This window comes from Bos grunniens, chromosome 28 (assembly GCF_055505025.1).
Source record: "Bos grunniens cultivar Pamir isolate PY7600 chromosome 28, Bosgru_T2T1.0, whole genome shotgun sequence".
In the NCBI taxonomy this organism is placed as follows: Eukaryota; Metazoa; Chordata; class Mammalia; order Artiodactyla; family Bovidae; genus Bos; species Bos grunniens.
The window spans coordinates 22,128,880-22,149,842 of record NC_141192.1 but is presented as its reverse complement, the minus strand read 5'-3'; the positions used below and the strand labels follow the sequence as shown (position 1 = coordinate 22,149,842).

General features: G+C 38.0%; 1 protein-coding gene across 2 annotated transcripts in view; it reads right to left on the bottom strand.

Moving 5' to 3' along the window:
- Window positions 1-20,963, bottom strand: part of CTNNA3 (catenin alpha 3) — a 1,912,303-nt gene that overhangs the window by 1,811,864 nt on the left and 79,476 nt on the right. For both annotated transcript variants that reach the window (XM_086381634.1, XM_086381633.1), the window contains exon 3: window positions 9,171-9,363. In XM_086381634.1, coding sequence (XP_086237760.1) covers window positions 9,171-9,363 — 193 coding nt within the window. The remainder of the gene's footprint in view (window positions 1-9,170; window positions 9,364-20,963) is intronic.

The following is a 20,963-nucleotide window of genomic DNA, read 5'->3' as shown; positions in this document are numbered from 1 at the left end:
TCCCAATTTGGAACCAGTCCATCATTCCATGTGCTGTTCTAACTGTTGCTTCTTGACCTGCATACAGGTTTCTCAGGAGGCAGGTAAGGTGGTCTGGTATTCCTAACTCTTGAAGAATTTTCCAGTTTGTTGTGATCCACACAGTCAAAGGCTTTAGCATAGTCAATGAAGCAGAATTAGATGTTTTTCAGGAATTCTTTTGCTTTTTTTATGATCCAATGGATGTTGGCAATTTGACCTCTGGTTCCTCTACCTTTTCTAAATCCAGCTTGAACATCTGGAAGCTCACGGTTCACATACTGTTGAAGCCTAGCTTGGAGAATTTTGAGCATTACTTTGCTAGCGTGTGAGATGAGTGCAATTGTGCGGTAGTTTGAATATTCTTTGGCTGAGACCCATGCAGATAAATAAATAAATAATTTTTTTAAAATAAAGCTCTTAATTTTGATATAATAAGATGTATCAATCTTTTCTTTAAATTTGTTTCATGATTAATAAATCCTGTTGAACATCCAAAGCCTTACAAATATTCACCTTTAATTTTCACCGAGTTTTTAATTTTTCTCTTAATATTTAGATCCTAAATTCACCTGAAGCTAACTTTTTGTATATGATTATAGGAAACCAAATAGCATAGTGACTGAATAAGAGAGAAGTCCAAAAAAAAAAAAAAAATGGCAGCTGAGAGAATGAGATATAAAGCAAACAATTTTGCCCTCCTTGAGGAAATGAAAGTGAAAGGGAAAGTTGCTCAGTCGTGTAGAACTCTTTTCTAACCCATGGACTATACATCCATGGAATTCTCCAAGCCAGAATTCTGGAGTGGGTAGCCTGTTCCTTCTCCAGGGGATCTTCCCAAACCAGGAATCAAACCCAGGTCTCCTACATTTCAGGTGGATTCCTTACCAGCTGAGCCACCAGGGAAGCCCAAAAATAGTGGAGTGGGTAGCCTATACCTTCTCCAGCAGATCTTCCTGGCCAAGAAATCGAATCTGGGTCTCCTGTATTACAGGCAGATTCTTTACCAACTGAGAATTGAGTACGTGAGGGAGAAAAAATTGGAGCTCTGAGACTGCCTAAGATGAAATGTCCTATTAAATATCCTATACTTTCAGTTGAGAACTCTGAGTTGCTACATCCAAGAGTAGCTGTGTGTGCTCAGTCACTCAGTTGTGTCTGACTCTTTGTGTACTGTAGACCACCAGGACCCTTGGACTGTAGACCAGCAGGTTCCTCCATCCATGGAAATTTTCCAGACAAGAATATGGGAGTGGGTTGCCATTTCTTTCTCCAGGGGATCCTCCAAACCCAGGGATCAAACTTACATCTCTTGTGCCTCCTGCATTGGCTGGCAGATTCTTCACCACTAGGCCACCTGGGAAGCCCAAGGGCTAGCTAGAGATAGAATAATCTTTAAAAATTAATTTTTAAATTTTTCATTCATGATGCCAAGCATTTGATCAAAAACTATCCAAGACAGCAGTAGACAAAATCAGTTACTTTAAAAATCAAATGAAAAAAACAGACAATAGAAACAAACCTATAGGAGAACCACATATTGAAAATGTCAGATACAGAAATTAACTTAAAAGGAAACATTCAAGAAAAGTAATGGCAAGACAAAATTTCATCAGGGAACTAGAATTTGGAAAGAAATTAAAGAAAATTGTTTCCATATCTATTTTCACAGAAATAAAAACTATTTTTAAAAAACAAATGAAAATTAAAGAAATTAAAATGTATGATATCTAAAGGAAAAATTCACTGGATGGACTTAAAAATATCCTGAAGATGCCAGGGGGAAAAGTGTGATGAATTTGAAGAAAGATTTAAAATTAAAATGTTTTAAAGTATCATTTAAATATCATTTTGAAAAATGAGTTACATGTTTTGAATCAGAAGACTCATAAATATTGAAATATCAACTCAGCACAAACTGATCGACAGACCCAATTTAATCCCAATCAAAATCTCAGCAGGCTTGTTTTATAAAAATTTCCAAGATTTTTACGGATATGCATGGGACCGAGTATAACCAAATGAAAATAATTTTGATTTCAATACTTACTCTGGTATACAGTAATCAAAACAATGTATTATTGCCATAAGGATTGATATGGAATCAATGGAACAGAAGAGAGTTCCAAAGTAGACTCACACAGAGATGGTTAACTACTTTTCAACAAAGGTGCAAAAATGATTCAGTTGAGAAAGATTAGGATTGTAAGGGGTTTTTTCAACAAATGGTATGGGAACCATTAAACTTCTATATGCATCTATATGATATTGTTTTAATTGTATTCTCATATAAAAAAAGTGAGTTATTACCTCTAAATCACACCGTTTATAAAATGTATATCCATGTAGATCATACAGGTAAAACAATTAAGCCTGTAGATGACAACACAAGAGGATATCCTCCTGACTTTGTAATAGGCAAATTTTTTAAACATAAAAAAAATCTCTACCCATAAAGGAACAAAATGATTAACCTGAATTTATCAAAACTACTTATAAATAACAAAAATGCTTAAATAAAGGAAGAAGACTTTTTAATATCACAACTAAAATCTCATATCAAGAACAAATTTAAACTACAATGAGTTTTTCAAGGCAATAGAAATAAAAGCAAAAATAAACAAATGGGACATAATCAAACTTATAAGCTTTTTCCCAGCAAAAAAAAATCATCAACAAAAAGAAAAGAGAACCTATAGGATGGGAAAAAATATTTGCAAACAATGCAATCAACAAGGAATTAATTTCCAAATGATACAAACAACTTAGACAACACAATCACAACAACAAAAAAATACCATCCAATCAAAAAATGGCAGAAGACCTAAACAGACATTCTCCAGAGAAGACACACAGCTGGCCAATAAGCACATGAAGACACTCAACATCACTAATTATTAGACAAATGCAAATCAAAACTAGAATAAGTTATCACATCACACAGGTCAGAATGGCCACCATTAGAAAGTCGACAGATGCTGGAAAGAGTGTGGAGAAAAAGGAACCCTCCTATACCGCTGCTGGGGATGTGAATTGATTGTCACTGTGGAAAACAGTATAGAGATTTCTTTAAAAACTAAAAATAGAATTGCATTTGTTGTTGTTGTTGTTGTTATTCAGTCACTAAATCATGTTCCACTCTTTGTGACCCCCTGTCCTTCACTATCTCCCAGAGTTTGCTCAAACTCATGTCCATTGAGTCAGTGATACCATTCAACCATCTCATCCTCTGTCGCCCCCTTCTCCTCCTGCCCTCAATTTTTCCCTGCATCAGGGTCTTTTCCAATGAGTCGGCTCTTCATATCAGGTGGCCAAAGCATTAGAGCTTCAGCTTCCACATCAGGCCTTCCAATGAATATTCAGGGTTGATTTTCTTTAGGATTGACTGGTTTTATCTCCTAGCCATCCAAGGGACTCTCAAGAGTCTTCTCCAGCACGAGAGTTCACAAGCATCAATTCTTCAGTATTCCATCTTCTTTATGGTCCAACTCTCACATTCATACATGACAACTGGAAAAACCATAGATTTGACTATCTAGACCTTTGTTGACAAAGTGATGTCTCTGCTTTTTAATATGCTATCTAGGTTTATCAAAGCTTTCCTTCCAAGGACTGAGCATCTTTTAATTTCATGGCTGCAGTCACCATCCACAGTGATTCCGGACCCCAAGAAAATAAAATCTGTCACTGTTTCCACTTTCTCCCCTTCTATTTGCCATGAAGTGATGGGACTGGAAGCCATGATCTTCGTTTTTTGAATGTTGAGTTTTAAGCCAACTTTTTCACTCTCCTCTTTCACTTTCATCAAGAGGCTTTTTAGTTCTTCTTCACTTTCTGCCATAAGGGTGGTGTCATCTGCATATCTGAGGTTATTGGTATTTCTCCTGGCAATCTTGATTCCAGCTTGTGCTTCTCCAGCCCAACGTTTCTCATGATGTACTCTACATGTAAGTTAAATAAGCAGGGTGACAATAGACAGCCTTGACGTACTCCTTTAATGCTCAAAATTCTCCAAGCCAGGCTTCAGCAATACATGAACTGTGAACTTCCAGATGTTCAAGCTGGTTTTAGAAAAGGCAGAGGAACCAGAGATCAAATTGCCAACATCCACTGGATCATCGAAAAAGCAAGAGAGTTCCAGAAAAACATCTATTTCAGCTTTATTGACTATGCCAAAGCCTTTGACTGGTTCCAAATAGGAGTGTTTACCTTATGACCTAGGTATTTCATTCCTAGATATAAACCCAACAGGATGTCTACATTCATGAGCCATAAGTATTGCACAGATACATACATAAGAGGAATGTGCATTAAAGCCAAAAATTGGAAACAACTCAAATATTCATCAACAATAGAGTGGATAAATAATTTTGGCCTATTAAACAATGAAGGGGCTTCCCAGGTGGCACCAGTGGTAAAGAAAGTGCCTGCCAATACAGGAGACACAGGAGACCTGGGTACAATCCCTGGGTCAGGAAGATCCCCCAGAGGAGAGCATGGCAACCCCCTCAAGTATTGACACCTGGAGAATCCCATGAACAGAGGAGCCTGACAGGCTACAGTCCACAGCATCACAAAGAGTTGGACACAACTGAAGTGACTTAGGATGCACATATTCAACAACAAAAACAAATGAACTACTATATGGCAAGGCCTCACAAAGATAACATTGAGCAAAAGGAGCCATACTCAAGAGGTGACATACTGTATGATCCTACTTATACAAAATCAAAATGAGGGGGAAAAAAAAAATTACTCTGTGTAATAAGCAGGATAATGGTAACCTGTGTGGTGAGAGTAGTAACTGACACAGGGTATGCTTCTAGGGTTCTAGTATTGTTCTATTTTTTATTCTATTACTCTATTATTGTTATTCTATATATTCTATTGTTATCTATTTACTTCTATATATTTTGATTATTTATTGTTATTCTACATATTCTATATATTCTATTCTGTAATTCTATATATTCTATTATTGTTCTATTATTGATCTAGGTAGAAGTTACATTCATATATTCACAATGAAAATATATTGAGTTGTTTGACAACGTGTATTTTTTGTACATATGTCATTCTTAATGAACCACTAAAAATCCTTAAAGCAATTGTATGACTTGGAAAAAATGTCTGTTGTAGAAGAGCAAAGGTTACACAAAAGTAGCAAATAGGCTACAGGCAAAAAATGTAATCCAGACATTATAAATAATTCTTAGCTAATTCCTAGGTAACTATTATATGAATATTCTAAAACTATTTAATACCAGATTTAATACTTTACCATTGTAAAAGACTTATTAGGTTATGAGTGACCATATATAATCAATACATGGACCACAGTTTCTGGATCTTGACAGTTTCACCTTTCCTTTCACCATTCTCCCCCAATACTATCCATATACTATCTTCTACAAGCAGCTTCTTTAGGTAACCAAATGCCCATTTTATTTATCACTTCGACTGTCTAGCTAAAGCCACAGAAGGCAGTAAAACAGAATAAAAGAGACTCCTATAATAAGGCTATGTAAATTATACTATGTTTTTATTAGAAAAAAATTCTGAATTAGTGTCAGAATTCTTCTTGAAAATAAGTCAATATATATACAGTATAGATAAAAATATCCTCTACTTGCAGTATTCTTTACTCTTTCAAAAGTATTAAACTTTGCTCTTCAAAACTCCTTCACATTATGACACTAGACAAAGCACACACACACACAAATAAAAAAAGAATGAAAGCACGAAATTTTTAAAATATGTTTCTAGTATTATACAGAGTTACTTGGATCAGAACGCATTCTCCTGATACTTTAACTCCACCACTGAGCTAAAATTCCTTCCAAGTTTTTGAGAACAGTGCTCTCACTATCACTATCTCTGCTATCCACAAGATAAGCATTGGCCATTCCCCAAATTCCAGAACCATTTGCCATTTTACTGCCTTCCTCCTACACACCAGTGGCAGGAATTCAATTTGGCAGTTGGTCAAAAAGATTAGGAGTATAAAGCACTTGGTGATCTTTAACCAAATGTATTTGTTGTGTATATAGCATATGCCATGTATATGTATTTCACACATTATCACAGAACACACTGAGGGATACATTGCATAATTCTAAAATCCAAAGAGACTTCTCTTTGAGAACTTTTCCTTAAAATAAGTTACTTCTGTTGAGCTAAAAGTGTTGATCACTGTTTTTTAAAAAAGCAAATACCATTTCCTGACAATTATTACAATTATTATTCTCTTCTAAGAAAGACCAACATCTTACATATTTACTGCCAGGTGATTTATGGAAACTATGTTGGCAAATAGATCTCATTTTCTGAGAGAAAGAGTACTAAATAGGGTTCATATTCTTTCCAAAGAATTAGCAAAGAAACCATAACTATAAAAGATATTTCTTCATAAAAATAGGCAAAAATAATTATAAATTTTTGTAATATAAAATGATGCTTAGGTTCTTTTTTTATTTAACAAACATTTATTAGGTGTCTGTTATGTATCAAATAAACGTGATGCTTGCCACCTTTAAGAAGTTGTGTCTAGAGACTTCTCTGGTGGTCCAGGGGTTAAAATTCTGTGCTTCCACTGCAGGGGGCATGGGTTCAATCCCTAACCAAGGAACTAAGATCCCACATGCCATGCTACTGTACAGCCAAAAAATAAAAAGAGAAAGGAGAGAATGGTAAAAGTCAAACATGGAACGTTGTGGGAGCTGAGTTTAAAAGTTTGAACTTTATCCAGAAAGATAATCCCTAATCCTTCCAAAGTTACTAAAAGGATTTTAAGCAGGGAAGTAAAATAAGTATATTTTCATTTTTTAATTTATTATTTTTAATTGAGGCTTCCCTGGTGGCTCAGACGGTAAAGCATCTGCCTGCAATGCGGGAGATTCAGGTTCGATTCCTGGGTTGGGAAGACCCCCTGGAGAAGGAAATGGCAATCCACTCCAGTACTCTTGCCTGGAAAATCCCATGGACAGAGAAGTCTGATAGGCTACAGTCCATGGGGTCGCAAAGAGTCGGACACGACTGAGCGACTTCACTCACTCATTTTTAATTGAAGGATAATTGCTTTACCTTATTGTGTTGGTTTCTGCCATACATCAACATGAATCAGCTATAGGCATACATATGTCCTCTCCCTCTTGAACCGCCCTACCTCCTCCCATACCATCCCACCACCATTCTAGGTAGTCACAAAGCACCAGATTTGAGCACATGAAAAGAAGCTCAACATCACTCATTATTAGAGAAATGCAAAACAAATCTACAATGAAGTACATTTTACTTTTTAAAAAACACATTTGGCTTTGGTATTGGGCAAGGCTAAGGCAGTAATCCAAAATTCAGAAGGCAGCATTAACAATGGAGAAGAGAGAACAGATCTGAGAAACAAAAGGAAAATTTGTTAAACTTGGAGACTAATTGGAAGAGAGGGGTGGAATAAAAACAAAAAGTCTAACTGATTTGGTAACTAAGTGGATGACAATACCATGGCAGATAAGACAGGAGGAAAAATCGGTCTGAGGTGGTAGGGAGCAAGGAGGAATGATGAATTTATTTCAAATTATCTTAGACATTATGTTTTTTATATATTTTCCGAAGAATCTCTTTAATATATAAATCATACATAATATATATGGGCTTCCCAGGTGGCAATAGAGGTAAAAAAAAAAAGAAAACCTGCCTGCCAATGCAGGAGATACAGGAGATGCAGGTTAGATCCCAGGGTAGGGAAGATCTCCTGGAGGAGAGCATGGCAACCCACTCCACTATTCCTGCCTGGAGAAACCCATGGACAGAGGAGCCTGGCAGGCTATGGTCCATAAAGCTGTAAAGAGTTGAATACAATTGAAGCAACAGCATGCACACATATAGCATATATAACCAAAAAAATTGTATTTGACCTAAAGTTTATTGTGATTAATTATTCATTTTAATTATTTAATTAGTAAAAATTCCCTGATCTTCTTAAAATTATGTTTGGGATGGGGATTTTTGCTTCTTTATGCTCTCAAAATAGCTCCTAACACATTCTGATATATAAAATCAATCCACTAACTAAAAGAGTATTGCTCAGTTCTTTATAAAATAGCCTGCTAATGATATATTCATTATAAGACTATTCAAGTAAATTTATACACTACCATATGTAAAATCGATAGCCAGTGAGAATTTTGCTGTATGACTCAGGGAGCTCAAATCAGTGCTCTGTGACAACCTAGGGGGCATGGGATGGGGTGGGAGGTGGGAGGGAGTTCCAAGAGGGAGCTGTATGTATACCTTTGGCTGATTCGTGTTGATGTATGGCAGAAACTAACAATATTGTAAAGCAATTATCCTTCAATTAAAAATACATAAAAATGTTTAAAAAAAACTATTCAAAATATCAAAAGGTGAAATACATGCTTTTAGTATGTAATTTTGTGTGTGTGGTTTTTTAACTGGAGGATATTTGATTTACAATGTTGTGTTTATTTCAGTTGTACAGCAAAGTGATTTGGTTATACATATACATATATTCCTTCTTTTCTAGATTCTTTCCTCATATAGGTTATCATAGAATATTGAGTAGAGTTCCCTGTGCTATACAGTAGGTCCTTGTTGGTTATCTGTCATATATATAGTAGTATGCCTATGTTCATATCAAGCTCCTGATTTATCACTCCCATTACATTTCCCCTTATCATGTACTAGTAACACAGCAGCAACGTGAGTTATACATAGTTTATGCAAAACAATTTTTTATGTTTAGGAAATATAAACCTCCAGAAAAATGAAAAATGTACCTCTAAGATGGCCAGGTCTGAAACTTCCATCTCCAATTGTTTACAAGGAAACTGACAATTTTTTTATGTATGGGAAAAGACATCTTCAGCTTCATTAGTCGTTTCTGATTTCATGACAAAAAGTGTACATTTCTCTGTTTATTATGGCTAAACTATGGTGTGAGGAGAACAAATGAAGGAAGAATCAGGAGTGGGGCTCTGAGCCTTGGAGCTGCCTAATGAGCCACTCTGTCGCCCACAGTTAGCTCCTCAGAGCTCAACAAAAGACTAATTAAACTCAAATCAACTAAAACACAACACTCAAATCTAATCCCATAAGGATATGCAATTGCTTCCAACCAGGACTAGAATACTCACTTTCTTTGCGAACTTCCTCAAGTGCCCCAGTAAGTTCTTCCTTTAAAACTGTGGCTTCCTGAGCAATCTTCTCTCCCTTGTCTAATAAATTCCAAGTTGCTTCCTCCACAGAAGCTAGAAGGACTCTGGCTCTTTTTGAACGTCCTTTTTTCCTGTTGGAAGGATTCTGGGGACAATTTACAAGTGTAGTAACCTAAAATTGGAAAAACACAAGTCACTCATCAGACAAATTGCAAGAGGAACAGTCTTGGGATATCATAGACCAGAACAAAAAGAAGTATTTCGTAATAATATGATTCATTCTCAATACTACAAGTACATTCTCAAAAGTCAAGTCAAGTCACCAATAGCAATATTATCAGCTACCACAGACTTCCCAACTAAAGATAGGAAGAAAGGAAGGAAGGAAGGAGGGAATCTCATCAAGTTTTACTATTGGAACAATGCAAAACATAGTATATATAATATCCACATATATATTATTTGATATATATATATATATATATATCTCAAATGATTATTTATATCACTTTGTAACCAGCAATCTACATTAAGAGGGAGGCAAAAATAATTACAGTTAAGTCAGTAGGTAGTAATCTATTTAGATTAAGAAAAGAGATTACTAATGTGTGTCGGGGTGTGGTGCAGAATCACTCTGAAATATGTAAAACAGTGGCTATCTAAGGAGGGCAAAACCCAAGTTCTCACTATGACCTACATTCTGGCCCTTTGTAAACTCTTACCTCTCTCCTACACTATCCCCTAACTCAGTTGGCCTCCCCAACACTCAGATCCCCCTCAACGTGTCCTATCAAGAAGCCTTTTCTGACCACCCCAGTCCTCATCCTCTTCCACTCTGTTCCCTCACTACCCTTTATGCTTCTTCAGGACATTTCAGAGCCTGATATTTTTTGTTCATATATGTTTATTGCACCCTTCCAACACAAAATGTAAACTCCATGAAAACAGGAAATGTGGTTTCTTTCTCCTGCACTCAGAACAATGCATGGAAGTTGGGGTGGTGGTGGTTGTTGTTCAGTCACTAAGTCATGTCAGACTCTGTGACCCCATGGACTGCAGCACACCAGGCTTCCCTGTCTTTCACTATCTCCCAGAGTTTGCTCAAACTCACATCCATTGAGTCAGTGACGTCATCCAACCATCTCAACTTCTGTCATTCCCTTCTTCTCTTGCCTTCAGTCTTTCCCAGCATCAAGGTCTTTTCCAGTGAATCGGCTCTTCGCATCGGGTGGCCAAAGTATTGAAGCTTCAGTTTCAGCATCAGTCTTTCCAATGAATATTCAGGGTTTATTTCCTTTAGGAATGACTGGTTTGATCTCCTAGATGTCCAAAAGACTCTCAACAGTCTTCCCCAGAACCACAATTTGAAAGCACCAATTCTTTAGTGCTCAGCCTTCTTTATGGTCCAACTCTCACACCCGTACATGACTACTGGAAAAACCAAAGCTTTGACTACATGGACCTTTGTCAGCAAAGTGATGTCTCTGCTTTGTAATACACTCTCTGGGTTTGTCATAGCCTTTCTTCCAAGGAGCAAACATCAATTTCAACATAAAGTAGTTAAATAAGTGTTTCTTATATAAATGGCTTAATGAATGGAGTAATTAAACCAATGAACTTTTTTGTTAATTAATTTTTTAATTGAAGGATAATTGCTTTACAGAATTTTGTTGTTTTCTGTCAAATATCAACATGAATCAGCCACAGGTATACATATGTCCCCTCCCTCTTGAACCTCCTACTCATCTCCCTCCCCACCCCACCCCTCTAGATTGATACAGAGTCCCTGTTTGAGTTCCCAGTCATACAGCAAATTCCCATTGGCGATCTATTTTACACATGGTAATTTAAGTTTCTATGTTACTCTCTCTATACATTTCATCCTCTCCTCCCCTCTCCCTGATATCCATAAGTCTGTTCTCTATGTCTGTTTTCCCATTGCTGCCCTGCAAATAAATTCATCAGTACCATCTTTCTATATTCCCTATATATGCATTAGTATATGATATTTATCTTTCTCTTTCAAACAGAGAAACTTTTTAATATCTATATTTTAAATTGCCTGAATATGTTAATAATGAGCATGTATTACTTTTGTAGATTTGCTAAAATAAAAATAAATTCAAACTTCCCTAGTGATACAGTGGATAGAAATCTGCCTGCCAATGCAGGGGACATAGGTTCGACCCCTGGTCCAGGAAGATTCTACATGCTGCAGGGCACCTGAGCCCATACACCACTACTGAGCCTACTTGGCACAACTACCAAAGCCTGCACATTCTAGGGCCCCGTGAGCCACAACTACTGAGCCCAAGTGCTACAACTACTGAAGCCCATGTGCCTAGAGCCCATGTTCCACAAGAAAGCCACTGAAACGAGAAGCCTGCACACCACAACTAGAGACTAGCCCCTGCTCTTTGCAACCAGCAAAAGCCCACATGTAGCAACAAAGACCCAGTAGAACCAAAATAAAAATAAGCAAATAATTTAAAAAAAAAGAATAAACTCATGATAAGAGCATTGTTTAGAAACAGAAATTAAGTATCTGTATTTGGAAATAAAACCTTATACAAAATTACTGTAAATATATCCATTTAATTTAATACTGTGAAAAATATCCATTTAATTAAACCTTGAATCCCAATAACTAAATATGGTTAACATTTTCATAAGCAAACTTGAAGATCCCCATTGTAGAGAAGAAAAAGACACTTGTATCCACTATTTTAAAAAGGCCTGAAACTCTTGTTGAAAGCTAGGCTCTTGTATGTCATCAAAGAGCCAAGCCTTTTAACAATCATGTGCCACACTTTGACAACAGACTATACATAATCTTTCCTGTTCTGCAGCCCCTGGAGACTTTGCTTGTTTATTATTAATGGAGCATTAAATATTTGTTTATTTGACTAACTGGATCCAGTTCTTAGCCAAGAACTGAGAAGGGAGTTGGTGATGGACAGGGAAGCTGGGTGTGCTACAGTCAGTCCTGCTGCTAAGTCGCTTCAGTCGTGTCCGACTCTGTGAGACCCTAGAGATGACAGCCCACCAAGCTCCCCCGTCCTTGGGATTCTCCAGGCAAGAACACTGGAGTGGGTTACCATTTCCTTCTCCAATGCATGAAAGTGAAAAGTGAAAGTGAAGTCGCTCAGTCGTGTCCGACTCCTAGCGACCCCATGGACTGCAGCCCACCAGGCTCCTCTGTCCATGGGATTTTCCAGGCAAGAGTACTGGAGTGGGGTGCCATTGCCTTCTCCAACAGTCAGTCCATGGGGTGGCAAAGAGCTGGACATGACTGAGTGACTGAATTGAACTGAACTGAGAAAGAACTCACAAGCTACAGGGGAAATATATGGATGAAAATAATTTTCATCTGCCCTTTTATTCCCCTCCTCTGTCCAACAAACCTTCCTCTTTATCCTAGTTTGCTGTATTCCCATATTCACAACCCAGAGTGGATTTCCTTATAGCAAGCATTTATTTCCTTTCTTGGAAAATCATAATAATCATATTATCCTTTAAGATTATATTAAGTTTAAATAATATAAAGTGTTTTTTAAGACACAAAATATGGCACAAGTGTTGGATGGTATTTAACGTGTGTTTTCTAGTCCATCCCCATGAGATCCTTGTCAAAGATGTTCTCTCTGGGCCTATCTATATCTTGCTCATAGGGTCCTCCAAGCTAAATGTGAAGGAATCAATTAACAAAGCACATTCTGTGTGCTCTACAAGCAGTCAAATAGGGCCACATGTCTTTATCGTGCATTATGTAAAGATGATAATAAGTCTGGTTTATTACATGGGTTTTCACATATTCCAAAAGACAAGTATCTTGTTATTATCAGTGTAATTTATATATCAAGAGTTAAAAGATACTTGTCCAGATTAAGACAAATTACAGCACCTTGCTTAAAACTTTTGTTTTAAATGAACAATAAGTATCATTGTCTAAAATGTTCCTTCAGAATTTATTTTAAGTGCCACAGTTCATGACGCTTCCCACTGAACATTCCTCTATTATTGTTCAGATCCACCAAGCGCCAAATGTTTTCCATAGAATAGCCTGAGCTTTCAAATTAAAATGAGCATTCCAGAAATGCTTTGTTCCTTATAATAAATGCCAGAGAAGTAGGAAATGTGAAAAGAACATTGTGCTTCCATCAAAAAAAAAAAAAAAAGCAATTGCACCTTGCAAGTTGTTCAAGTTTAACCTAAATCTTCTTTTTAAATACCTCAATATAGTTATTTAATACTGACTAAACTAAAGTCATGATGCTTTCAACGATTCATTTTATCTCAAAAAGTACATATGATGTAGTAGGCCTTGGAATATAAAAATATAGAAAGCTAATTTTTTTTTATCCCAAATCACCTATGGGGATCTAACCAACTATCATAAGTGACCCGGGGGGCTTCCCTTGTGGCTCAGCTGGTAAACAATTCACCTGCAATGCAGGAGACCTGGGTTCAATCCCTGGGTTGCGAAGATCCCTGGAGAAGGGAAAGGTTACCCACTCCAGTATTCTGGCCTGGAGAATTCCATGGACTGTATAATCCATGGGGTCGCAAAAGTTGGACACGACTGAGCAACTTTCACTTTCACATAGATGACCATGACCCCTGAAAGTAGATGATTCTCACCAAGGGCTGGAGGGTGCATATGTTTTCTGAAACCATCTCCCATCTCCTACCAGCAAACAGTAAAAATTAGCCTGAAGCTATTTTGTAAAATAATTCTTGTTTCTTTTCCAGCACAAAATCAGTTATATACCAGGAACACAAAAACTTTATTGGAATTTATAGCAAAGATTATTCTAATGTAAGACCCAAGTTCAGATCTTGCTAATCTTTCTTTTTACCACTGTGCAGAACTGACCCCTTTCCTTCTTTATCAGACTTACAGAGTCCTTCTCAAATGGAAAGTCTTTGACCTCAAGTGTACAGCTCTTAAAGAACTTGGGTTTTGTTCACTTTTCTTCAGTCTATAAATCTCTTCTAGGCTACAGACACACCTTCATCATAGATACAGAATCAGCTCCCCACTGATGTGGTCCTAAATTAGAGATAAGAGTCAAACACGACTGAGCATCTTCTCTTTCACTTTTCACTTTCATGCACTGGAGAAGGAAATGGCAGCCCACTCCAGTGTTCTTGCTTGGAGAATCCCAGGGATGGGGGAGCCTGGTGGACTGCCGTCTATGGGGTCGCACAGACTCGGACACAACTGAAGCGACTTAGGAGCAGCAGCAGCAGCAGTAATATAAAAAGAAGAAATTTCTTACTTTATGCATTCTTCTCATGCATAATTCCATAATACCAAGTGTATTTTAATGGTGTGTAACACTTATACATTAAAATTTAGAGTACAAAAAAAATAAAAGGGTTTTCTAATCTTTCCTAATTCATGTATGCTTTTTAGGTACCCCGAAGATACTGAAATTGATATGCTAGGAAACTACCCTTTCGTGGAACACAGCCTTGTGAAGGGGCTTGCATAACTCAGTGAAGCTATTAGCCATGTTTGCAGGGCTACCCAAGATGCACAGGTCATAATGAAGAGTTCTGACAAAATGTGGTCAACTGCAGAGGGAAATGGCAAACCAGCCCAGTTACTCTTGCCACAGAACCCCATTAACACTATCAAAAGGTAAAAAATATATGACATTAGGAGATGAACCCCCCTCCCAGATGGGAAGGTGTCCAATATGCTACAGGGAAAGAGCAGAGGATAATTACTAATAGCTCCAGAAAGAATGGAGCTGCTGGGACAAAGCAGAAACAACACTCAGTTGTGGATATGTCTGATGGTGAAAATAAAGTCCAGAGCTGCAAAAAAAAAAACCAATATTGTATAGGAATCTGGAATGTTAGGTCCATAAATCAAGGTATATTAGATGTAGTCAAGTAGGCGATGGCAAGAGTGAACATCAACATCTTAGGAATCAGGACAGGAATGGGTGAATTTAATTCAGATAACCATTATATCTACTACTGTGGGCAAGAATCCCTCAGAAGAAATGGAGTAGTCCTCATAGTTTACAAAAGAGTATGAAATGTAGTGCTTGAGCACAATCTCAAAAATGACAGATGATCTCTGTTCATTTCCAAGGTAAACCATTCAATATCACAGTAATCCAAGTCTATGCCCCAGCCACTGATCCCAAAGAATTTAACCAGTTCTATAAAGACCTACAAGAACTAATACCAAAAAGGATGTCCTTTTCACCATAGGGGATTGGAATGCAAAAGTAGGAAGTCAAGAGATGCCTGGAGTAATAGGCAAGTTTGGCCTTGGCGTACAGAATGAAGCAGGGTAAAGTCTACCAGAGTTTTGTAAAGAGAACACATTGGCCATAGCAAACACCCTTTTCCAACAACACAACAGATGACTCTGCACATGGATGTCAGAAAATTGTCAACACTAAAATCAGATTGATTATATTTTTTACCACCAAAGATGGAGAAGCTCTATGCTGTTGCTGCTGCTGCTAAGTCACTTCAGTTGTGTCCGACTCTGTGTGACACCATAGACGGCAGCCCACCAGGCTCCCCTGTCCCTGGGATTCTCCAGGCAAGAACACTGAAGTGGGTTGCCATTTCCCTCTCCAATGCATGAAAGTGGAAAGTGAAATTGAAGTTGCTCAGTCGTGTCTGACTCTTCGCGACCACATGAACTGTAGCCCACCAGGCTCCTCCATCCATGGGACTTTCCAGGCAAGAGTGCTGGAGTGGGGTGCCATTGCCTTCTCCGGAGAAGCTCCATACAGTCAGTAAAAACAAGACCTGGCTCAGATCATCAGCTTCTTAATAGAAGATTCAGGCTTAAATTGAAGAAAGTAGGGAAAACCACTAAACCATTCAGGTATGACCTAAATCAAGTCCTTATGATTATACAGTGGAGGTGATGAATAGATTCAAGGGATTAGCTCTGGAAGACAAGAGTGCCTGAAGAACTACAGACAGAGGTTCATAACATTGTATAGGAGGTAGTGTTCAAAACTATCCCAAAGTAAAAAAAAAAAAAAAAATGCAAGAAAGCAAAGTTGTTATCTGAGGTGGCCTTACAGATAGTTGAGGAAAGAAGAGAAGTGAAAGGCAAGGGAGAAGGGAAAGATATACCCAACTGAGGGCTTCCCTGGTAGTTCAGCGATAAAGAATTGGCCTGCAATGCAGGAGACACAGGAGACATGGGTGTGATCCCTGGGTCAGGAAGACCCCCTGGAAGAGGACATGGCAACCCTCTCCAGTATTCTTGCCTGGAGAATCCCACAGACAGAGGAGTCTGGCATGCTCCAGCTCACAGTGCTGCAAAGAGTCGTACATGACTGAAGTGATTGGGCATGCATGCACACCCAACTGAATACTGAGTTCCAGAGAATAGCTAGGAGAGATAAGAAGGTCTTCTTAAATGAACAATGAAAAGAAATAAAGGAAAACAATAGAATGGAAAAGACTAGAGATCTCTCCAAGAAAATCAGAGAAGCCAAGGGAACATTTAATACAAAGATGGACACAGTAAAGAACAGAAACAGCAAGGACCTAACCAAACAAAGCAAAAGACATTAATAAGATATGGCAAGAATACACAGAAGAACTGTACAAAGAGATTTTAATGACCTGGATAACCACAATGCTGTGATCACTCACCTAGAACCAGATATCCTGGAGTGTGACTTCAAGTGGACCTTAGGAAGCATTACAATGAACAAAGCTAATGGAGATGATAGAATTCCAGCTGAGCTATTTCAAATCCTAAAAGATGATGCTGTTAAAGTGCTGCACTCAATATGTCAGCAAATTTGGAAAATTCAGCAGTAGCCACAGGACTGGAAAAGGTCAGTTTCCATTCCAATCCCAAAGAAGGGAAATGCTAAAGAATATTTAAACTACTGTACAACTGTTCTAGTTTCACATGCTAATAAAGTTATGGTCAAAATCCTACAAGCTAGCCTTCAGCAGTACATGAACCAAGAACTTCCAAATGTACAAATGACATTTTGAAGAGGCAGAGGAACCAAAGATCAGATTCCCAACATCTGTTGTATCATAAAAAAAGCAAGAGAGTTCCAGAAAAACATCTACTTCTGCTTTATTGACTACACCAAAGCCTTTGACTGTATGGATCACAACAAACTGTGGAAAATTCTGAAAGAGATGGGAATACCAGACCACCTTACCTTCCTCCTAAGAAACCTGTATGCAGATCAAGAAGCAACAGTTAGAACTGGACATGGAACAAGGGACTGGTTCAAAATTTGGAAAGGAGTACAACAAGGCTGTATATTGTCATGCTGCTTATTTAACTTATATGCAGAGTACATCATGCAAAATACTAGCTGGATGAATCACAAGCTGGAATCAAGATTGCTGGGAGAAATATCAACAACCTCAGATCAGATGATACCACTCTAATGGCAGAAAGTGAAGAACTGAAGAGCTTCCTGATGAAGGTGAAAGAGGAGCATGAAAAAGCTGGCTTAAAACTCAACATTGAAAAAAACTAAGATCATGGCTTCCAGTGCCATCACTTCATGGCAAATAGAAGGGGCAAAGTGGAAGCAATGACAGATTTTATTTTCTTGGACTCCAAAATCACTGTGGACAGTGACTGCAGCCATGAAAATAAAATACATTTGCTCCCTGGAAGGAAAGCTACGACAAACTTAGACAGTATATTACAAAACAGAGACATCACTTTGCCAATAAAGGTCCATCTAGTCAAAGCTATGGTTTTTCCAGTAGTCGTGTACGTAAGTGAGAGTTGGACATAAAGAAGGCTGAGAACCAAAGAATTTTTGCTTTTGAACTGCGGCACTAGAGAATATTCTTGAGAGTCCCTTGGACTGCAAACCAGTCAATCCTAAAGGAAATCAATCCTGAATATTCATTGGAAGGACTGATGTTGAAGCTGAAACTCCAACACTTTGGCCACCTGATGCAGAGAGCCGATTCATTGGAAAAAGACCCTGATGCTGGGAAAGATTAAAGGCAAAAGGAGAAGGGGGCAGCAGAAGATGAGATGGCTAGGTAGAATCATCAATTCAATGGATATGAGTTTGAAAAAACTCTGGGAAATAGTGAAGGACAGAGGAGCCTGGCGTGTTGCAGTCCATGGGGTTGCATAAAGTTGGACACAACTTAGTGAGTGAACAACAGCTAAGGGATTCAACTGCCACTGTAGAGACCCACACTAGTGTGCAATAGGAGCAATACAGAATACGGCATGAGTTTGTGATCTATTTTCATTTGTCACATTAGTGCAATGCCTTCGTATCTCAAATGGTAGTACTGTAGAAAGTCTTCTCTAGTGCCAACTTGGGTAACACATTCATATTCTATAACCATATTCTTTCCTAATCTAACTTTTTTAAATTTTTCTATCACTGTAGTATAAAAACCCATGTCAACAGCTATCTCTTTTCTTACTTATTAGATAAAATATTTTGAATTTTAACCCTTCTCTAATAGCTCACAGGAGCCTTCTTTGCTACTTTGTTTCCTTAAGTTAATTTTAATGGGTGAATAAGGCTTCTCTGGTAGCCTTATGGGTGAAGTAAAAAATTAGACTTTTAAGCCATGTTAATTAGCTAAAACCATCAAACAGGATTATGAAAGAAATTAGAAGGGTAGGGGAAAATTGTAGAATTATAAAGCAAGTGATTTTTTAAAGTAAAAGGTATCATCCAGTCTTAAGGTGAAGGGTCCTTTCTACAAGTCATTAATAATTTCAACTGTTCTTTATTTCCTACAAAAGCAACCTTCACTATGTTAACAAAAGTACTGGGAAAGATTGAAGTGTTGAGAACCTAGAAAATACATATCCTTTGATCAACATTCAGTGCTCTCCCCAAACCAAATACTATCTTCGTTTTGGCCAATAAACATTTATTAAGCACATATTATGTCTAAAACAATATCCTAGCCATTTAAAAAAGAAATATAAGTAAGAAAGACACATAACTAGCTGTGATATAAAAGGCAGAATGGCTGCTTAAACTTATAAGTAAAAGGAAAGTTCTGAAGAGACTACAAATATTCATAAGGATTAAGAAGTGTTTCCAAAAAGAGCCTTTAAAGACAGACCATCTTCTGGCATGAGAGACAGAAGGGAAGTCAAGCCAGGTAAAGGGATCATGTGCAAAGCAACAGAGATGGAAATTATTTCTGTTTGAGAGTAGCAGATAGTCAAGTTTGGCAGGCCGAAGGGTAAAAACAGGAATTTGGGCCAGAAATTAGGTCAGGAAGTTGGTTGTAGCTTGAGTACAGAAAGTGTTGAAAGTCAAGGAAAGAGTTAATATTCAATTCAATAGGCAATAGATATTTCACACAACATAGCCAAAGTGGAAGCCTTTTTCCCACAACCTGTTTTTCCTCCATCTCTATTTCTTACCTCAGGTCATCTGGGCTACCCTACTGTCTCTCATCCTCCTCTCCAAGGTCTTTATGCTAAGCTTCTAAGTCGCTTCAGTCACGTCCAACTCTGTGCGACCCCAGAGACGGCAGCCCACCAGGCTCCCCCATCCCTGGGATTCTCCAGGCAAGAACACTGGAGTGGGTTGCCATTTCCTTCTCCAATGCATGAAAGTGAAAAGTGAAAGTGAAGTCGCTCAGTCGTGTCTGACTCTTCATGACCCCATGGACTGCAGCCTTCCAGGCTCCTCCGCCCATGGGATTTTCCAGGCAAGAATACTTGAGTGGGGTTCCATCACCTTCTCCGAATTTATACCTTACTTTTGACTAAATTTTCACTCTCATCTTCCATTCATGGAGTTTGACAACAAACTACTTGTTACACCCAGAATGGGAATGGCATCCTTAACCTAGAACAACTCTCCCTTCACACAGCCACCTGTATGTACTTCTCATACCACTCATTATAGTGTTTTGTAGTTAACTGTTAACATACTGCCTCCCCAGCTTTACCAGGAACTCAAGGGAAAGGGCCATGCTTGACTCATCCTGAAAATCCAGAGTCAGGGTACTGTAAGTAATAAATAAAAGGTGGCTGACTTAATTTTAAAAAATGAGTGAAATTCTAGATGTTCAAAACCTTAAATCAAGAGCCACAATGCTGAGTGATATGTACTAGGTTACCAAGAAAGCTGATAGCTAAAGCAAAAGTAAATTTTAAGTTTTGTGATAGCACATGATAGTTTTTAAGTCAAAGGCAATCACTAATGCAGGATACTCTGTCATTTCCCATGTCTAGTATCATGAAAAAGCAAGATTTTGCAAACTGAATAAGCGAATCTCCATTTGTATAGTTTATTTGTGATCTGATTAGTTCAATGTGATCTAGAAACAAGTATATACTTATATTCAGTCTTTTCTGGTTAAAAAAAGAGAGAGAGAGAGAAAAGGCTACATAGCTTGTTTTTGAACTCTACATAAAAAGACCAGGCACAGAGAGAACAAGATGACGGAGGAGTAGATGGATGTGGAATACATCTCTCTCCACAGATACATTAGGAATACACCTTCAGACACAGAAGTGCATTCAGAATACCAGTTGAGAGTGCACAGGAGTACCTGACCAGCAGAAAAGAACATATAGACCCACGCAAAACTCAAGATCAAGCCCTGAGCCTTTGGAGTGGGAGCACTGAATCCAAGACCCTAGACTTCCAGAGAACTAACCCTAGGAGGTATCAAATACTGAGAATTCACACAAAGGAAACCACTGTAATACAAGACCCAGCATCACTCAACCACCAGTAGCACCCTGTGCAGGATGCCTCATCTAAACAAACAAACAAAACAAAAATACAAACC